General features: G+C 50.8%; 6 protein-coding genes across 6 annotated transcripts; 4 read left to right on the top strand and 2 right to left on the bottom strand.

Moving 5' to 3' along the window:
* Positions 1 to 1,149: 1,149 nt before the first annotated feature.
* KY384_002301 (uncharacterized protein) lies at positions 1,150 to 2,331 on the bottom strand (the record flags this gene model as incomplete). The annotated part of the gene is made up of 1 exon (XM_044810824.1): positions 1,150 to 2,331. One exon carries the CDS (start codon positions 2,329 to 2,331, stop codon positions 1,150 to 1,152), a length of 1,182 nt encoding a protein of 393 aa, XP_044672798.1.
* Positions 2,332 to 2,417: 86 nt separating this feature from the next.
* On the top strand, positions 2,418 to 3,047 carry KY384_002300 (uncharacterized protein; the record flags this gene model as incomplete). The annotated part of the gene is made up of 2 exons (XM_044810823.1): positions 2,418 to 2,778; positions 2,962 to 3,047. 2 exons carry the CDS (start codon positions 2,418 to 2,420, stop codon positions 3,045 to 3,047), a joined length of 447 nt encoding a protein of 148 aa, XP_044672797.1.
* A 2,362-nt stretch (positions 3,048 to 5,409) lies between these two features.
* Positions 5,410 to 5,867, top strand: KY384_002299 (uncharacterized protein; the record flags this gene model as incomplete). Its single annotated transcript, XM_044810822.1, has 2 exons — positions 5,410 to 5,724; positions 5,778 to 5,867. The coding sequence occupies 2 exons, from the start codon at positions 5,410 to 5,412 to the stop codon at positions 5,865 to 5,867; spliced, it is 405 nt and encodes a 134-aa protein (XP_044672796.1).
* A 1,799-nt stretch (positions 5,868 to 7,666) lies between these two features.
* On the bottom strand, positions 7,667 to 9,586 carry KY384_002298 (uncharacterized protein; the record flags this gene model as incomplete). Its single annotated transcript, XM_044810821.1, has 1 exon — positions 7,667 to 9,586. The coding sequence occupies one exon, from the start codon at positions 9,584 to 9,586 to the stop codon at positions 7,667 to 7,669; it is 1,920 nt and encodes a 639-aa protein (XP_044672795.1).
* Positions 9,587 to 12,834: 3,248 nt separating this feature from the next.
* Positions 12,835 to 13,344, top strand: KY384_002297 (uncharacterized protein; the record flags this gene model as incomplete). Its single annotated transcript, XM_044810820.1, has 1 exon — positions 12,835 to 13,344. The coding sequence occupies one exon, from the start codon at positions 12,835 to 12,837 to the stop codon at positions 13,342 to 13,344; it is 510 nt and encodes a 169-aa protein (XP_044672794.1).
* Positions 13,345 to 13,370: 26 nt separating this feature from the next.
* KY384_002296 (uncharacterized protein) lies at positions 13,371 to 15,933 on the top strand (the record flags this gene model as incomplete). The annotated part of the gene is made up of 4 exons (XM_044810819.1): positions 13,371 to 14,310; positions 14,361 to 14,538; positions 14,591 to 15,585; positions 15,683 to 15,933. The coding sequence occupies 4 exons, from the start codon at positions 13,371 to 13,373 to the stop codon at positions 15,931 to 15,933; spliced, it is 2,364 nt and encodes a 787-aa protein (XP_044672793.1).
* Between the last annotated feature and the right edge of the window lie 1,216 nt (positions 15,934 to 17,149).

Genomic DNA, 17,149 nt, shown 5'->3' with positions numbered 1-17,149 from the left:
ATATGCGCGGGACTTGTAGGCGTCGCTTGGTTGATGGTCATAGTCAATTGTCTCGGCTACTTGCGCTATCCTCACGATGGAGGGAAGGTAGGGTGTTTGAATACCCCGTTTGATGAACAGACATGCCCGCACAAAGCGCTGAACGTGCGGAGCGTATGCTTCATACAGAAGCTGAACCTCTGGGTTGGAGGTATCAAATAAGATGGACGACGACTGGCGACCCATATTTTTGTTGCCAATAAAACGAGGTCAAGGTCGGTTCCTGATGAAAAGCCTGAGTTCGCTGATCGTCAGCTGCGGAGAACTTTGCTTATGAGAAGCCATGTGAGTAGGAGCCTAGGAGTTTCACTGAATCATCAGCACGGAGATTGAGCCAAAAAGAACGTCCATGCCGTTTGGTGGCTGCCATCGGAACATGGGCTGTGACAGCTAAGATATGACTATACGTGCAGTACGTGTTCTGCAGCTTCGGAGACATTTATTCGCGAGCTGTAAGCTTTAAGGCCCCCAACAAGCTCTCGGCAAGATACAAGCGAGTCTCAACTACGGAGCTTGTCTTGTGACTCTACTCTGCGGCACGAATGTCAGATTTGCTCATCTTATGGGGCAGCCTTGGCAATGTCAGCAAATCATCATGATCTTTGCATCACAAGGTCACGGAGAGCCTAGACCTGTCTTAGAAGCTGGTGTAATACTACATATTTGGCTTGGCTTCGCTTGTCGTTCGATCTTACTAGTGTCGTGCAATGGCTTGATATACGCTGACGGAAGTCAAGCGCATCCCCTTTCCTTCCATCATGGATCTGTCCTTCAGGTCTTCAGGCCAAGGTCAGGTTGAGGATACCGGGCAACGCGAGCAAAGAACAGAGATTGATGTAGTTGTTGTCGACCCACACCTCAATGAACGAACCACGTACCTTCAAGACTTCACTTCAGAGGAGACTCAAGAAGTAGGCGAGACCCAATACGATAACAATCACGAAAACGTGGACATGGAACAGGAGATGAGAGACCGCGGGCGGCAACAGCAGAGAAATGAATTCGTACTGCCCCAAGGCGGGGACTTTGCAGACAATTCCAGCCTCGGGCAGTCCCAGTCTGCGAGATCAAGATCTTCTGACCCCAGAGATCTGTTCACACCTTTCGACTCTACGGATCAAGGGAGTCTTGGCCAAGGCCGGCAATCAGACAGTCTCCAGCTTCCAACGACACTTGAGCTTGCAGGAGTCGGTAGACATGGCAGTGTTTACTATCGAGCAGCTTCCAGGAGCCTGAGCCAGGGACGATCACCCCAACGAAGCGGTGCTGTCCGCCGAAATCCAAGCGAAACCGGGAGACCGTTGTTGCAGGGAGACAATCATCCAGAATCATATCTCGGACGCCACGCTCGCGGAGATGAGGAGGCACAAAATATGGCTGACCATGGGGAAGATCGACTCCGGGAGCCTCCTCCTCTTGGGCAAGATGGTTTTGGTGGCAATGGGCAACATCAAGCCATCCCCAACATATTACAGCCAGGATCAGCTCTAAGGCGAGGTCCAGGGCTCTCTCCACAACAATCACAGCAGCTACAGCATCCGCAGCACCCGCAGCTGAATCAGAGCGGGCAGCAACGCCAGCACCCACAGCACCAGATGTCACAACATCCGAGCCCGCAACATCAAAGCCTGCAGCATCAGACACCACAGCACCAACAACCTCCAAGACAATTTCAGCATCCACCGCAACCACAACACCACCAACCTCAGCAATACCAACATCAACAGCACCAGCAAGTACAGCATCAACAGCCCCAACAACATCAGCAACACCAGCAGTCACAGGATCCTCAGCAGCAACAGCAGCAACAGCATCATCAGCCTCCTCAACATCAACAGCAATCACAGCGCCACCAACCCCAGCAGAATCAACAGCACCAGCCACCGCACCATCAACAGCAGCGACAACCCCAGCAGCATCAACAGCACCAGCCACCGCAACATCAGCAGCAGCGGCAACCCCAGCAGCATCAACAGCACCAACAGCACCAGCAATCGCAGCATCAACCGCCCCAACAGCATCAAGAACAGCCAAAAACCCAACAACATCAACAGCCCCAACAGCAGCAACAGCACCGGCTACCACAGCCTCATCAGCAACAGCATCAACCGGCTGCACAGCACGCGCAAAATCCTCAACAACGACAGCAGCCCCAACAACAACAACAGCAACCTCGACAACCACTGCACCCACAACAACCGCAGCAACCTCACGGCCTCGGCCGTCAAGACGCACAAAAGCCGATCCACGATGCGCGAGCTCCACCACCGTCGCACGAACCGCGCCAGCCATCTCGTGCTACCCCACATGCCCCCTTCAACGAAGCTTACGCAGAGCCTCCAAACGGCCAGGATGGCCTAACGAGAGACGCGCCAGACATGAGCGACCGCAACGCCAACCAGGGCATGCGAGATATGAACGCCCCCACCCCCGAGCAAAGCATACCGCCACAACAACAGCGTAGCCAGGACAGAAACGCTCAGGACCGAAGTCAACCCTCCTCACCAGGCGCACCAAAAGCGATGAACAACCAAAGACAGGGAGGGGGCCGAAGCTCAGGCAGTCAGGCCGGCATGGCTCGCAAGACAAAAGCCTTGGGGGGTAAGGGGGGCAAGAAAGGTACGGGTACAGCGACGGCGACACTAAGCAGCGAGATCTTGCTCTCGACGCTCGTGCAGCAGAAACCCATGCCGCGGGTCACGGGCAAGAAGCCTGGGGAGGCGAAGGTGATGTTTGAAGGTATGTCCACTCCCTTGCCATTCCTTACCCTTGTGCCTTTCATATCTTTTCCCTCGGTCCCTCGCTTGTTGGTGCGGTAAGATGCTGCGATTTTGATGGAAACTGACGTTCGTTGGTGTGGCAGTATTGGTGGCGAGTACGCTTGCGCTTGGGGAAGCGGTGTTCTTGCCTGAGGAGTTCAAGGCGGCTGTGGGGAAGGAGGGGGGCTGGAGGGGCATATGGGTGAGATGTTGGGGCATGGAAGGGGGTTGGTGAAGATGATTGTTTGAATTTGTGCTCTTGGTCAGAGGGTGGGTTTGGTTCATACTGTGTCCCGTGGATTCGGATTAGAGTCGAGCAATTTTCCTACATTTTGGTATTCCTGCTTTAGACCAGAAGGACCTGCTTGAGGTTTATGGGTTCTGTGCTTCGTGTCGCGATTTACCCGTTTTCCGCAGTTCGCACGTTTTGCCTTAAATCTGCAGTCATCGAGCTGCGTAAGATGTACTATGAGTTGGCGCGGCATTTCTGCTTTATGCCTTCGTCGTCCCTGTTGGAAGAGACTTGACTCGCGTGCAAAGCTTGAATGATGTACCTCTTTTTTGGAAAAGGCAGCGACGGTAAGTAATTCCGGAGCGGATCATCTTTGTGCCGAGTTTGAAGAACTTCCAATCAATTTACGTCCACGGCTCTCCAACAACTCAGAAATGACCAGCGCCAGCGAGGTACGTCGTCTGGGCCTTTCCAGTTCATCAGAGGCCATGGAACCACCTCTTTCTGAACTTTACAGTGCTTTATGCCTCTTTCCCCACTATGTAGCAATTTCTCGTTGCTTCGATCTCCAAGACCGGCTTGCTTCTACCACCCGCCCTTACAGACCTCACCTCACCTGACCTGGGACCAAGAAGCCGGGACGACCAAGCGCCGCGGGTATGTAACTCTTGAAGGGGCGAAGGAGGAGGAAGCCTCCACACCGTTACGCGCCGGAAGAAGCATGTGTGCAGAGTGGAAAACAGCATAAGATCTACGGCTATGCGTCTCGCGCTGAAGCGGATAGAGAATGTTGTCGGCTGCCAAAATTCACCACACTATAGCTATGGGGTTACAAGAGAAGACGGGGCTACAGAATACACCCGCGCGACCCGAGGAGATCGCTCAGAGGAGTAGGGTCGAGCAAATGACTAGAATCTAGTCGTGAGGACCGATGAAGATCATTACCAGCCATCTGCTTCTTTCACGCTGTAACACTGGGACGACAGTAGAAGAGATGGCGACGATTTCCATGAGCGTGATGCAGGGAGATCACTGAAAGAGGCCAGGGTCAGTGGGGTGGAACAAGCAACCTTCCTACCACAGCTACAAGAGATGTTCCGCCACCTCGACCAAACATCATGGATTGAAAGAGGGTCAACGCACAGAAAACGATCTCTCCACGCAAAGACTCCATCCCAATTACGAGAAGTACTCCCCCCCCGGGCAAACCACAGATACAGAGATCAGAAAGCGACCAGCGTACAAGGGGCAATAATTCCAGGCAAGCATGCAATCCAAGCTACAAGGAATGCTCGGTCCGCCCGGCCAACAACACAAATGCAGGGATCAGGAAGAGACCTACGCAAATGGGGCAAACGATACCAATCATCCACTTTAAATACAAATCCAGAACCTTCGAAACAAAGGCGTCCATGAAAAGTCACAGTCGGCTTTGAAGATTTAGTCAGATAGTCAGCAAGCAATACTGTCAAACGTGGTACAGCCCGACGACCCATCTTCTGCACTGGGCCTGGTCAATGGCATCTCTAACCCTCTTTACGGCTATCCTGGAGGTCTGTCAAAGGACCAGGCCATGATGAGTGGAGTGGGTGAAAGACCAGCGCTCAGATCTTGAGGCCTTGTGGAGGGAAAGGCCACAGGATATCCACGGGGCGCTCGCGAGATTCTGCAGTCGGATTAGGTACGCCGAGCATGAGCAAGGTGGTTGGACATACCTTACCTCTACAACGAATGTTAACCGAGCAGCACTCACGAGGCATGCATTCAGCTGCAGGTCGTCCATCATGCATATAGTCTGCGGAGATGGTCGGTTAATTGGCCACTGAATGTAAGCGCCTTGCATATTCGATGGCAATCTTAGTCACCTCCCGCGTCTACGAGAAGTCGGCTTTGCCACGTGAAGTTCCCATGCCATGATGCAGAGACCATTGTCCAAAAACAGCAATGGCAGCCACGCCCTGGGCACTCACTGACCTTGCGAGTGTTTACGAGTACGGCTCATTGGGCTCTGTCCACGCGGACATGCCTCCGAGTCTGCTACAGTGCCCGAACATGCCCTCGAGTCTACTTTGTTGAGCATGAGGTCCGCATTTGTTGCCGAATTGAGCAGCACTAGACAACTGCGAGGCCATGAAATCTTGTGACAAACCTGATGACATGTGAGTGGTCGAATACCATTGGAGTAGAAGTCGAGGAGCGATTAGGTTTTTGATCAGTGAATAGCATTTCATGTGCTGCCATTGGTTCTTGAAAGTAAGGTCTCACTGACAAAGCTCCGCAAATAAATGAATCTTACATACTGCGCTTACCGCCTCCACGAAAACGGCGTGCTCGGAAGCCATTCTTCTGCAACGTTGCATACTGCATATGGTCCAGACCATGAATTGTGCACCACTCTCAACTATAAAGACATGCTGCCCATTGCTCCAAGATTCTATTCAACAACTATCAGAATCACCAACATCCGCAAAAGAAGCGAAGCAATCACCAACATCCCACTCAATCTCAAGCATCATGCGTTTCTTCACAGCCATCGCCACAGCAGTCCTTGCGCTCGCCACTTCAGCATACGGTGCACCAACTCCCGACGCACTCCCCTCGGGCTTCGAGCCCATCACGCGCGACGAGATCCTCCGACGCCTCGAAACAAGCCCAGTCGAGACCAGCCCGCTGGAGAAGCGCACTCCTGGCAATGTGAGGCACAGAATCTTGAAGCCCTTGGCAACAAAAACACTGACGAAGCACAGATCTATCTCTGCACCGGCGCCAACTACTCCGGCACCTGCGGCGCCAAGGTCCAGCCTTTCAACACGTGCATTGTCTTGACGGCTCCATAGTACGCCCTTTCCCTATCGATCGCTTTGAATGGAAGAGAAGGCTGACATCGACATCCAGTCTTCGCAACATCGGCTCTTTCGGCCCAGACAAGGGCGCTCTCTGCCGTCTCACGACGTGAGTACTAACCCCGCTCTGCACGAAGGGCGGCGGTTTGTGCTGTGCAAAGCTGACGGTGATGTAGGTCGGCGAATACGTGCACGGCGCATGGTGATGCGTTCATCCAATATCCAGGCACAGGCAACTTGCGCAATTATAATGGGGTTGATGTCGGAGACTCCATCACGAGCTTCTTGTGCCAGGAGTGTACGGCGTGTACCTAGAGCATGACACGGAACCGTGATAAGGGCGGGTGCTTCACGATGTTGACAGTGTTACGACGTCTTCTACAGTTGAATGAAGTGAGGTGGCAGACGTAGCGATAGATCCTATGGTTCTTCGAGACACGCCTTGTTGGTGGCGAAATACAGAAAAATCATTGCTTGAAAAATCCTCCAAACCCACGGATGGCGCGTTTGCGCAACTTCCAAATGATGTTCTAATTTCTGTCATTACCAGGTCTAGTACCGATCAATCTCCCATCTCAAATCACAACAAGCATCAGTCTGGTCTACAACAACAGAGGGTGCGATCACGACATGCGGCTTCTCACATTGCGCTACAGACAGCAGACGGAATGAACAGATCATTCAAGGCCTCTTGAGCCCGAGTGCTGCAGTACTTTGACTTCTTCCCCAGTGATCGGTACCGAGATGTTTTATACTGGATATCCCAGCCCCAGCAAATCACCTAAGGAGACTTACCAAGGCAGCAGTCCTCGAGCTACAAACATGGCATTAAACCCTTGCGAGACTAGCGCACTAGCACTTCAATACTCTCACAAGATTCAGAATGTCTCACAGACTCATGCCTCTCCCACATCTCTCATCTAATTACCTATCTTCAGCGTCACCTGTAGTCCATATCTGCCCAGCCAAATCCCATTCTTCACACAAATAGTCAATATTAAAACACGCTATTTCTCAGCGATGTAAACATCTGCTTCGAGAGACCTCGGGGGGGAGAGAGTCGTATCTGCCACCCCACCGACCCCTTTTTGCGAATTCGCCACTGCCTGGCAGTAATGTTGACCAGACCAGATCTGACCAAGTAGTCGCTCACCAAGACGGCTGACCAGAAGTGTCCCGAACTAGCTTCACGAGAAGTTATTCGCACTTCGCAGATTGAGCCTTCTGTACTTGAACCTGATGAGGTCGATTAATTGGCGCCGGAAAGTCCGATACCGTCATGCTGGATTATGTGATCTCAGCTTTTCGCGGCAGCAACAGGATAGCTCAGAAAGTGTTGTATTGGGTGACATACGAGGCTCTTGTTTTTTTTTTCTTCTCTGTAAAGATTGTAGAGCCGCGCGGACTTGTGTTGAATCAACTTCGAGGGTGAGTTGATGAGAGGTAGGGTGAATAATTGAGAGTACCTCACAACTAGCTGAGGACGGGTTTTGGCCCCTGATGTCGTGCGATTGAGCTAGTTCGGCCACTTTCAATTCTACTTCCCTGACTTCTGGGTATTTCATAACAAGAGCTCGTGGAGTGTCCTGTCTGTCGGGTGTTGACGCACGCAACAGCCCCTTGTTTTTGCCATTGATACCTTACACGGTTATGTTCCAACTGCGCAGCCATTAGATTAGAGGCGGGCTTGTTTGCTAGAATACGGACTATACTTCATAATACGTTCAATATCGAAGCTTTAAGAGCGGACGGACTGTGGAAGATCTGCCACTCTGGACGATGTCCGCGTATCATCAGACAAAGCAGATTTCCTCCTCCTGAATCTTCCCTTCTTGGATCATCTGTATGACTTCTCCATCCATGATACCGTGCACGTACGCGCTACTCACAAGCTCATAAAGTTCTGTACCGCTATCGTTGGAATCATTGGCCTTTTCCCCAAAACTCACGTCGTCTGATAGCTCAACTCCCATCGCTGGACGAACGATGAAAGGATGATATGAGCCCCTCGCGACGAAAACGCGATCACCTATCTCAGTTCCGGAGTCCGCAAGAGCGAACATATTGCGGTTAGTGATGCAAAAGGCTTTGTTGTTCGCCGTGAGCATCAGATGCGTACCGAATGCACCAGGCAGGCCGGGGAAAGTAGGATTTAGACTATTCTCCTTAGGGGCATCTTCCAGGAATGCCTTAATGATTGATTTCGAAGCCCTTTCGAAGGTTTCATAAGCACTCTTGTTTTGTGAGATTCGGCGGCCATAGTGGGCGCTGTCTGGGAATTGGTCTGCAAAGAGCGTCTTTACCCTCTGAAAGAACTCGTCGTTCGATATAGCTTGTGATTCGGTCTCTTCTGTCTGTTGAGGTTTCTGGAGTGCACAGACTATTCCAATTGCTAAGATGGGATGCTCCATGGGAAGATCGCCAAGCTGTTGTAACGCTTGGATCTCCCCAAGAAATGTGCCACTGACAAAAAGACGATCGTGGGAATCGTCACAATTTGCATTTACAGAGGTATGCAACGGGCCGCCGGCACTGTAGAGCTGCTGAGCTATGTCGTATGAGGAGTACAGTCTAGGTTCGTCCAGAGCCTCCTCGAAGTGTGGTACCCAAGAGGGAAGACTGAGACGAGTTTCTGCCATGTCTTTGTTGACGGCTTTGGTGGAGCTGAGGCCAATGATGCTTATACTCTGCTGCTGGCTTATGATTGCTCGTGTGGCATTAATGTAAACGACACGTGTATCTTTCGCATAATCCACCTTTATATCAATAGGTCTCGATGTACTGATATTTGCAAACACGTAATCACGAGGATCTGTGCAGAGCTTGCCGGATGAACGAATCAATTGTTGACCTAATATCGGTAACCTCGGCATGTTATGTGCTCTCAAAGCTTCGAGTCCAGGATTTATCGCATGGCAGATTGGCTCGGTGAATTGCTTGCTCATGCCAAGAAGAGAATTCGAAGCAATGTCGCGGCCCCAGTGCGCCACACGGTCTAGGAGTAATGGCCATAACCACTCGATGGGCAAGTATCTGCGACCACACATCAAATGAAGCTTCGAAGCGGTCTGCATCTCATTGTGTATCCATAGCCTTTTCCAAAAGCTTCGCCTGAATACTGCGCGCAGCGCCTTGAGTCGGTCAGAGTATTCCATCGAGTCTGAGAATGAATGGTCGTGCGAAAGAATGGCCTTTGCCAGAGCACCTCCAGTAGTCCAAATCGTTTCTACGTGCGTCGATGACGGCATGGCTCCATCATATACATTGCCTTTGGTGAAGCGCAGCAGTATCCCCATATGGTATCGGTTTTGATCACTATCTGAAACCATGAGAGGACCCTTATGAAAGATTCGCTGCCTGCTGGAGTCTCTAGTTCTTGGGAATAGTATCTGGTCCATGTTCTTTTCAGTAATGTCCTCAGGTGACATCTGACAATGCTGGGTTAAATACTCCCACGTCTTAGCCTTCAAAGCAAAACAGATTTCTTCAATAGAGTCAAAAGCTAGATCAGTAGTTTCACTTGCAGCCCCGAGCCAGCCAATCACAAGCTTGGCTTGCTTAAAGATCGCTCCCATCAGCTTCACTTGCTCGCCTCGCTCTTGAAGATTTGCCTGGTCAATACAGAGGGCGTCGATCCAAAGGGTACGTTTCTGTTTGGTGATGTCTTGTCGGAGGTGCAGAAGTGCCTGATATAGATTATCACCCACCTCCATCGAGTGGCCATCAATGCTGATCTTTTGAAGCTTTGGCTCATCATGTCGGATAGTGTCACGACTCTAATCATTTTGAGGATTACCCCATGTGTACGATAGAGCTTCATACTCCGGAATTTTTTCAGGACCGAGGGAATTGTGCCTGACGATCTTCAACGTGCATCTTATAGGGCTGGTCCACTCCCCGGCGAACAAACTAAGTAGGCGAATATCGCTGACATCTCCATGAGGCCCCAAAGGTTGATATTGGTAAGCGTCACCTCTCGAATGCATGGCTCACATCAAGGTAGCTCGTGATATCAGTGATGAATGATGGATGGATGGAATTGATGGAGGCAGTCAAGGCGCACCTCTAACTATTTCTGGTTAGCATGATCAAAGGTATCTTGTACCAGGGCTCGGCAGTGTAAATGCTGCCTGATGCTGGCTGCCCCACGAGCAAAATTCTGTGGGTTTGCATAGCCTCTTTCTGATTCTGGCGCGGCTTGGAGACGCCAACTTCACGAATACAACTTTCGCAATGTTGGCGAGTGGGGAACGGCGCCGTATCGCACGAGCCCTAATAGAAAAACAAAAGGCCTTTACAAGTACGTCAGTACTATATACAGCCGTTGACCGGAAATACATCATTCGTCCTCAACAGTACGTCAGCACTCTCTTTTTCACATTAAATCACATAAGCCGGCCAGCGACCTCCTCCCCTCTCCTTTCCCTATCAAGCCCACGCATCCGTCCTCGTCCCCAACCCCTCCTTAGGCGGCACTTGCGGCCCGAGCTCCAAATCAACATTCTCCGAGATCGTACTGTCATGACTCCCCTTCTTTCCCCTCCTCCGATGCCACACTGGCACTGCCGTGCAGAGTAGTTGAACCTCGCTTCCACCTCGCATTTCCTGGCATGACGAAGCGGTCTGCGCTCGCGCCACTTGTGCTGGCTTTCTTGCTTCGGCTTGTATCGAGGCGGCCGCGGAAGAAGAGGTAGAGAGGGCGTAGGATGGGGGCGTTTGCGCAGGCAATGCCGATGTTGACTTCGGGCAGGCGCCAGGCTAGGTTGGCGGATATGGCCCCTAGAGTAGTATATTAGTGATATAGTAGGGAAGAGAAAGGAGGAGACTTACAAGTGAGGTCAGGATTGGTCAAGGCGCCAGAGAGGGCGGTACGGACGATAGCGCAGACCGCGGTGCTGTTTGAACATTAGTCACTGCTGGCGTCTTGGGCGCTGTGAGTACTTACATAATACCCAAACCCATCAGTAGGCATAGAGCGATCTTTGTGCGAAGGCTGACTTGGAGGCCTTTGAGGAAGACTAGGGGGAACAAAGACAATATGACGTCTGTGAATGCTGAGAGGACTGATATTGTAAGCAGGTACACATATTGTAGGTCAGGTTCCTTCAACATACCTCCTTGTGCCAGCGTGATGTTCTCGATTTGCAAATCCTCGAGACAGACTGCATTTGGTATGCGGATGTCCCAGTGTGCCTTCAGCGGTCTGCAGACTCCTAGGAACAAGAAGGTGAAGACACTTGTGAAGAGCGTGAGGAATCCAATCATGCCCCAGAGGGCTAGTCTGAGCTTCCTCTTGTCCACAAGGCGAAGAAGAAATAGGCATATGGAGATTTTCATCAGGGCCAGAGTGACAAAGGTTTGTATCCAATCGGCCCAGCCTATGGCTGTGAAGTTCCTTTTCTGTGCATAGGTAAGGTAGTATGAATGGCGACCAAGGCCTCCGACTATAACTTCGCAAGTGACAAATCCAGCACCGAGGACAGTCGTGATCTATGGTCATCATCAGCGACTCTGTTCACACCGTGATCTACGCTATCCTGTATGGTTTTCCATAACTTACCAAAGCTACCACCATCACCCAATCATCGGATCCAACGTTGTGCGTCAACTTGGCGCGAACGAAGAGTCGCAGAATGGTGGTGAATGTGGCGAAGGTGACGAAGGCCCAGGTGACTGCCAGTAATGCCCATCCTTGAGACTGATCACCCCCTTCAGGCTCGGAAAAGACGTATTCGTGCATTGTGCTTCGATGTCCTCCCTTCTGGAAGAATCAAGGACTCTGGTGGGATTTTGAGGCAGAGAGCTCGTCTTGAAGAAGTCAGGAGGCATATCAGTAACAATCACAATCTTAAACGTCCCGTTCCCGATCCTGCAAGTGCTTCCTCTGACGTGATAGCGTTGACGACCAGAAAGCCGAAAATTTTAGTGCATAATCAAAGCCACTAGCCATGTCGGAGAAAAAAATGATTCGCTGCCAGTAAAGCTGCAGACGGCCCGGCCAGCCGTGTGTACCTGCGTATTGCATGGATGTAAAGTCTTTTTCGTATGTTATCTGAGATCTCCGGAGCTGAAGGGCAACATGAAGCAGGCTATTTGCTGACATCTAACCGAGGGGGCTTGTCTCGGAGGATTAGTCCCTACCATGTGCTCTTAGCGTCGAGAAATATCTCCTAGCTGCAGCAAATGGCTTCCTTGGGTCTTCTAGCGGCCGCCTGATGGTGGCGGAAATGTCGATTTTTAGCAAGTGACACGGCAAGTGCGGGTTGTAGTACTTTTGTGGGGGAGGCCGAAAGGCTTGGGAGGGCCATTGCTATTGGCGCGCATCTACCATAGTGTAAAACGGCCCTTTTCTGTCGATTGCAATTGCACAGGGTGGTTGCTCCGATGGCGGATTTTGCCCTTTGTGGGCGATTTTGTTCGATTTTGAAGGGGCCTTTGAGTGGAGGAGCGGCCTGTAGGTTGTTGGACGAGCGATAGGATCATCAGCACATCTCGGCGCACATCTCTCAGTCACGGCCATGACGATATGCACATGAAGAAGGTGAGTGTGCTAACATATCCGTGCGAGGGTCTCAATTGCCATATCGGATTCTCCGACTTCGCTGTAGCTTCGTTACCAAAGTCATTACACGTAATCGTCGTTAACTCGGCACTGCTCATAGCTTTCAGTATACTAAATGCAGTCTGCGGACATGGGATCGGCTAATCAACGTCGATGAGAGCAAAGAAGTCATACCAACATCAAAGGCAGCCGTGTCAGCACGTCTACGCAAGTGTGGAAAAAGGAGAGATGTGAACGAATATGAGAAAGACTAACAGAGATGGGTGGTCGAGGGCGTATGGGCGAGGGGGCTCTAAGAGAGCGGCTTATCGATAACATCACGTGCTGTCGCTAGCGCGTTAATCTAGACGCGTCGGAGTCTCTTGACTTGGTGTGGATGCTTCATCTTCCTATTGGCCTATGGAGTGCAACATCCGTCCATGTAAGACCACTAGTCGCGGCAGTGATGGCAGTCATGCGGGATCAGAGACCGTATCATCGTCAGACAATGGTGACTATAGTAGTGACATCAGGGACACCCTACGTGAGGCTCTCAGCAGCATTGGTCCAGGAACATTCGCGACCTCAGGACCTCTGCCTCAAGCTGTCAACCCTGGATTGGTAGTTGAGGGTATCGGAAAGATTGGCCTCCCACTTTCGGACCGCGATGCAGTCGACATCATCCGCATCAGCCACAAAACGCCCCTGGACGAAGGTAACAAAACCACTACCAATGACGGGTTTCAAAGATCGTGGGCGCTGGAGTCGAGCCAGGTCCAATTAAACAATCCAAAGTGGTCTCAAACTATCCAGGAACTGGCTTCATTAGCTGCTCAGCAATTGGATTTGGGATCTTCGGCGAACCTTCGCCATGAATTCTACCGGATGCACTTAGATGGGCCTGGCGATCATGCCGATTCCCATCGATAGTAAGCTTCTGGACGCCTAATGTATTCATGCTGACATTTCAAAGCGCCAAAGAGCAACCCGGTGTGCTCGCAACTTTGGTCATCGCCCTTCCATCCGAACATCTCGGTGGGGGTGTTCTCGTGAAAGCTGGATCGCAGGAGATAGAACTCGCGACTTGTAAAGCCAGCGAATATGAATACAGCTTTATGTCTTGGTACTCAGGTCTGGATCACGTAATCCTTCCCGTCACTTCTGGATATCGTTTACTTTTGACGTACAACCTTGTCTATCAAACGACCTCACTCCAGTCAAGCTGTCCTTCCAATTTTGCCACCAACCACAAGCAAACGATTGACCACATATTTTCGCGATGGAGTAAGTACGAAGTGGACCACCATCAGCATGAAAAGCTTATCCACATTCTGGACTACGAATATTCGGAAGGAAACTTTGGCATAGACTCCTTGACTGGTCTGGACCACAAACGTGCAACGTGCCTGCTTGAAGCAGCTCACAAGTACGGCTTTCGCCTCTTTTGTGCCAATTTTGAATATGCGATAGGCGGTAATTGCAGTGGGAAAAGTAAGGGATTCCATGAAATTATCAAACAATCCTTCAAACATATAGATTTGCTCAGGATATTCACGATCAAAGGTGAGGACATTGCTGAGAATATTGATGTCGAGGAAGAAGACGTGATGATGGGTCTGCGCTTTGACGAGTTGCAAGGTCTTGACTTCGAGAATCAAGAGCCTGACGATGAGAAATATGAAGGGCAGACTGATGGAGGAGAGGGGATTGCGAATCACTTTTATCGCCGCAGCTGCCTCGTTGTGGTGCCTTCTCATTGCCTACACAGTTTCATCTCTGACGCGAGCACTGTTCAATTCGGCAAATGGGCTGGCATTCTGAACCGACAATTCGACAATGACCCGCAGATGGAAGATGCCAGAAAGAATCTTTTGACCTTGGCCGAGGTTTACAGTAGTAAGTTGCGATGACAAGCCAGCAGGGTCAAAGCTGACCTAGCGAACAAGAGAAGCCGGCAATAACGGCTGACCTTGATTACTTCGTCGATATCGCCATCCGCTTCCACAATGCAGAGTTGCTGCAATCAATATTCAGGAATAAAAACTGCAACATCCTGCAACCAAGCCTTTTTCACAAGCTCTCGCGAGGGCTCGGCTTTCCTAACGCGGTAGAATGGAACTCAAGGTGAGCTGACTGTCAACTATGCATCAACAGCGTCCGCTTATACTTTCAATAGCGTCAAGGCTTTGCTACCGCGTGTATCGGACCTTTGGACCAGATTGAAGGCCATCGACAACTACATAGCTGGAGGTACAGAGCTCTTGCAATCGCAGCCATCCCTAAACTATGACATGAAGAAAGTTGAACGCGATCTGCTTCTGGCTGCTACACCTGAAGTAAGGCAGGAATCAAGAGTCTTCGCAAGTACGACGGAAGCAAAGATGTTGTTCAACATTCGTAAACGACCTGGCGGGGAGAGCTTCCTCCTTTCTGTACTCGTTCCACTCATCGAAAGGTCACTTTTTTCGACGGAATGCATCAAGTCACTTCTCGAATGCACCGCAGATGCAGTGTCGAAAGGCGAACTGTCGACCAATTTTGCCCAGCGCATGTGGAACGACATAAGCCCTGACTTTGTCGAAGTAATTCGCAAAGCACTCGGTTTGCAGAATCGTTTAGGCGATGAGAAATTCAAGCGTAGAGGTTGCCAACACAAGACTGTCAAATTAGATACTTGTTACATGGGAGGCACTGGAGAAGTGCTGTTCATTGTAGGCGTTTTGCGAACTTTCGAGAAACTGCAACTGGAAGACGCCGCTATCAGTCTTCTCGAAGCACTTAACGACCTGAGTCACCAAATGGTTGGCGAAAAGATATTTCATCTATTTATGGAGTTTTGGAGATGGCTGCCGCCGTCTGAAGTCTCATTCGAAAAGATGCCCCAACGATATGAGCAGTTTTACACGACGTCTATCACATCTCTCGTCCATATCTACGTCAAAGATATGCCGCCGCAACCGCCTTACTGGTATAAAAACTCAATCAGAGGGTGCAAGTGTCCTCTTTGTGACCAAGTCAACGACTTTCTAATGTCGAACACCGAACAAACGTGTATCAATCTCCCAACCAAAACCGATCGGGATCACGTAGCCCAGAAATTCAAAAAAAAGTTCATCTCGAGAGTGGTCCGTCAAGATAGTAGACTCGCAAGGGCCTCCCTACCCGCTGAACGTGACTAAAGTCCACAAGCTGTGGAACATGCAAGTCAGTCATTGGAAAGAAGATTGCAAGGACGTGGCAATGATTCTACACTATCTTCACAAAAAAGGCAAACTCCAGCTTCTTGGCGACAAGTACCTTGAGCTCCTAAACGCTTTCAGTCTCAAGACGAAAGGATCTGGCGTCCCTCTCGATCATGCTATTTTAGAGGAGATGACAAAGAGAGCGTTCGATCGCACCGTTCTGACCAGGACATCGGGGAATTCAAATATCAGAAAGCGAGTACACGATGACTCTGAGGGAGCAGCGCCTTCGAAGCGAGTTCGTGGCGTTGAAGTCGTCGATCTTTCCGAAGAATAGACTTTTTCGTACCTGGAAACATGGCGAATACTGGTTTCAACTTTCGTTCAGATGGCGCCGACAGGTTCATCGCAGTCCTATTTTATCTAGTCTATTTGGAAACGCGGTGGTGACTGCTCATTGCAGTACCTTACCATGACGCAGTTGATCGTAACTATCCCACATCCTGGACAGGACCTAAGCATAACATACTACACCGACTTATCACTCCGTCAAGAAATACATTACCCGCCGCATGAAATGCACCTCAAGTCGAGACATTTCAGTTAAACTGTTCCAATTTCCACCAGAATCTATATTCAATAAGAAAAGATTAGACCCCTAGCAGACAAAGCAAACACCAACAGAACCTACATATCCCTCTCTTCTCTCCTCTTCTCGTGGGAGTCACTAAATATTACGCTACCACAACCCATCACGCACTCTTCCCAACGTCCCAACACAAAGAACTCTAAAGTATGCACAATCCACACAAGATACACCGAATGAAACCGCATGCAACCGGAAACGAGAAAGAAAATAAACGCAAACTCTGTTGAGCAAGCACCAAAACGCCCTTCACCAACCTCTGCCAACGACCCCACGCCATCCGGACGCAGCGAGTCCTTCTCAAAAGACTTCCGGGTCAAAATCTATACCTCGGTTTATTCCTCGTCGTCACAGTCCTGTCTGGCTCAGCCTCACTATCCTCCCCTTCTTTCCTCCCTTTCCCTTCCTCCTTCCCCTCCCCCCCCCTCCTTCCCTTCCTTCTCCTCTTTTACCTCCTCTTCACCCGCCTTCTCCCCCTCTTCACCCCCCTCTTCCCCTCCCTTGAACCACCTATTCATGCCCATCCTCCTCCTAATATCCCTCTCCCGCACCCTCCTCACCCGTGCCCTCCTCTCCTCCTCCCTCATCCTCTCCCTCTCCTCCTCCCTCCTCACCCGTTCCCTCTGTTCCCTCATCCACCTCTCCTCCCTCGCCACCCTCTCCCACTCCAACCCCCCCATCCCCTGCCCCTTTCTCTGCCTCTCCAACCTCTTCCTCCCCTCCTCCTTCTGCCTCTCCACCCTTTCCACCCTCTCCCTCTCCTCCACCCGTTCCAACCGTTCCACCTCCTCCCTCCTCAACACAACCTGCCGTCTCTCCACCACCCGTTCCCTAACCTCGCCCTCCTCCCTTTCCGCCCTGATCCTCCTCTCAGTGCTTTCCGTGTACCGCTCGAAGCGCAACGAGC

This window comes from Bacidia gigantensis (assembly GCF_019456465.1).
Source record: "Bacidia gigantensis strain McMullin 20006 chromosome Unknown contig_134, whole genome shotgun sequence".
NCBI lineage: Eukaryota > Fungi > Ascomycota > Lecanoromycetes > Lecanorales > Ramalinaceae > Bacidia > Bacidia gigantensis.
The sequence above is the reverse complement of the archived record's forward strand: the minus strand, read 5'-3'. Positions and strand labels throughout refer to the sequence as shown.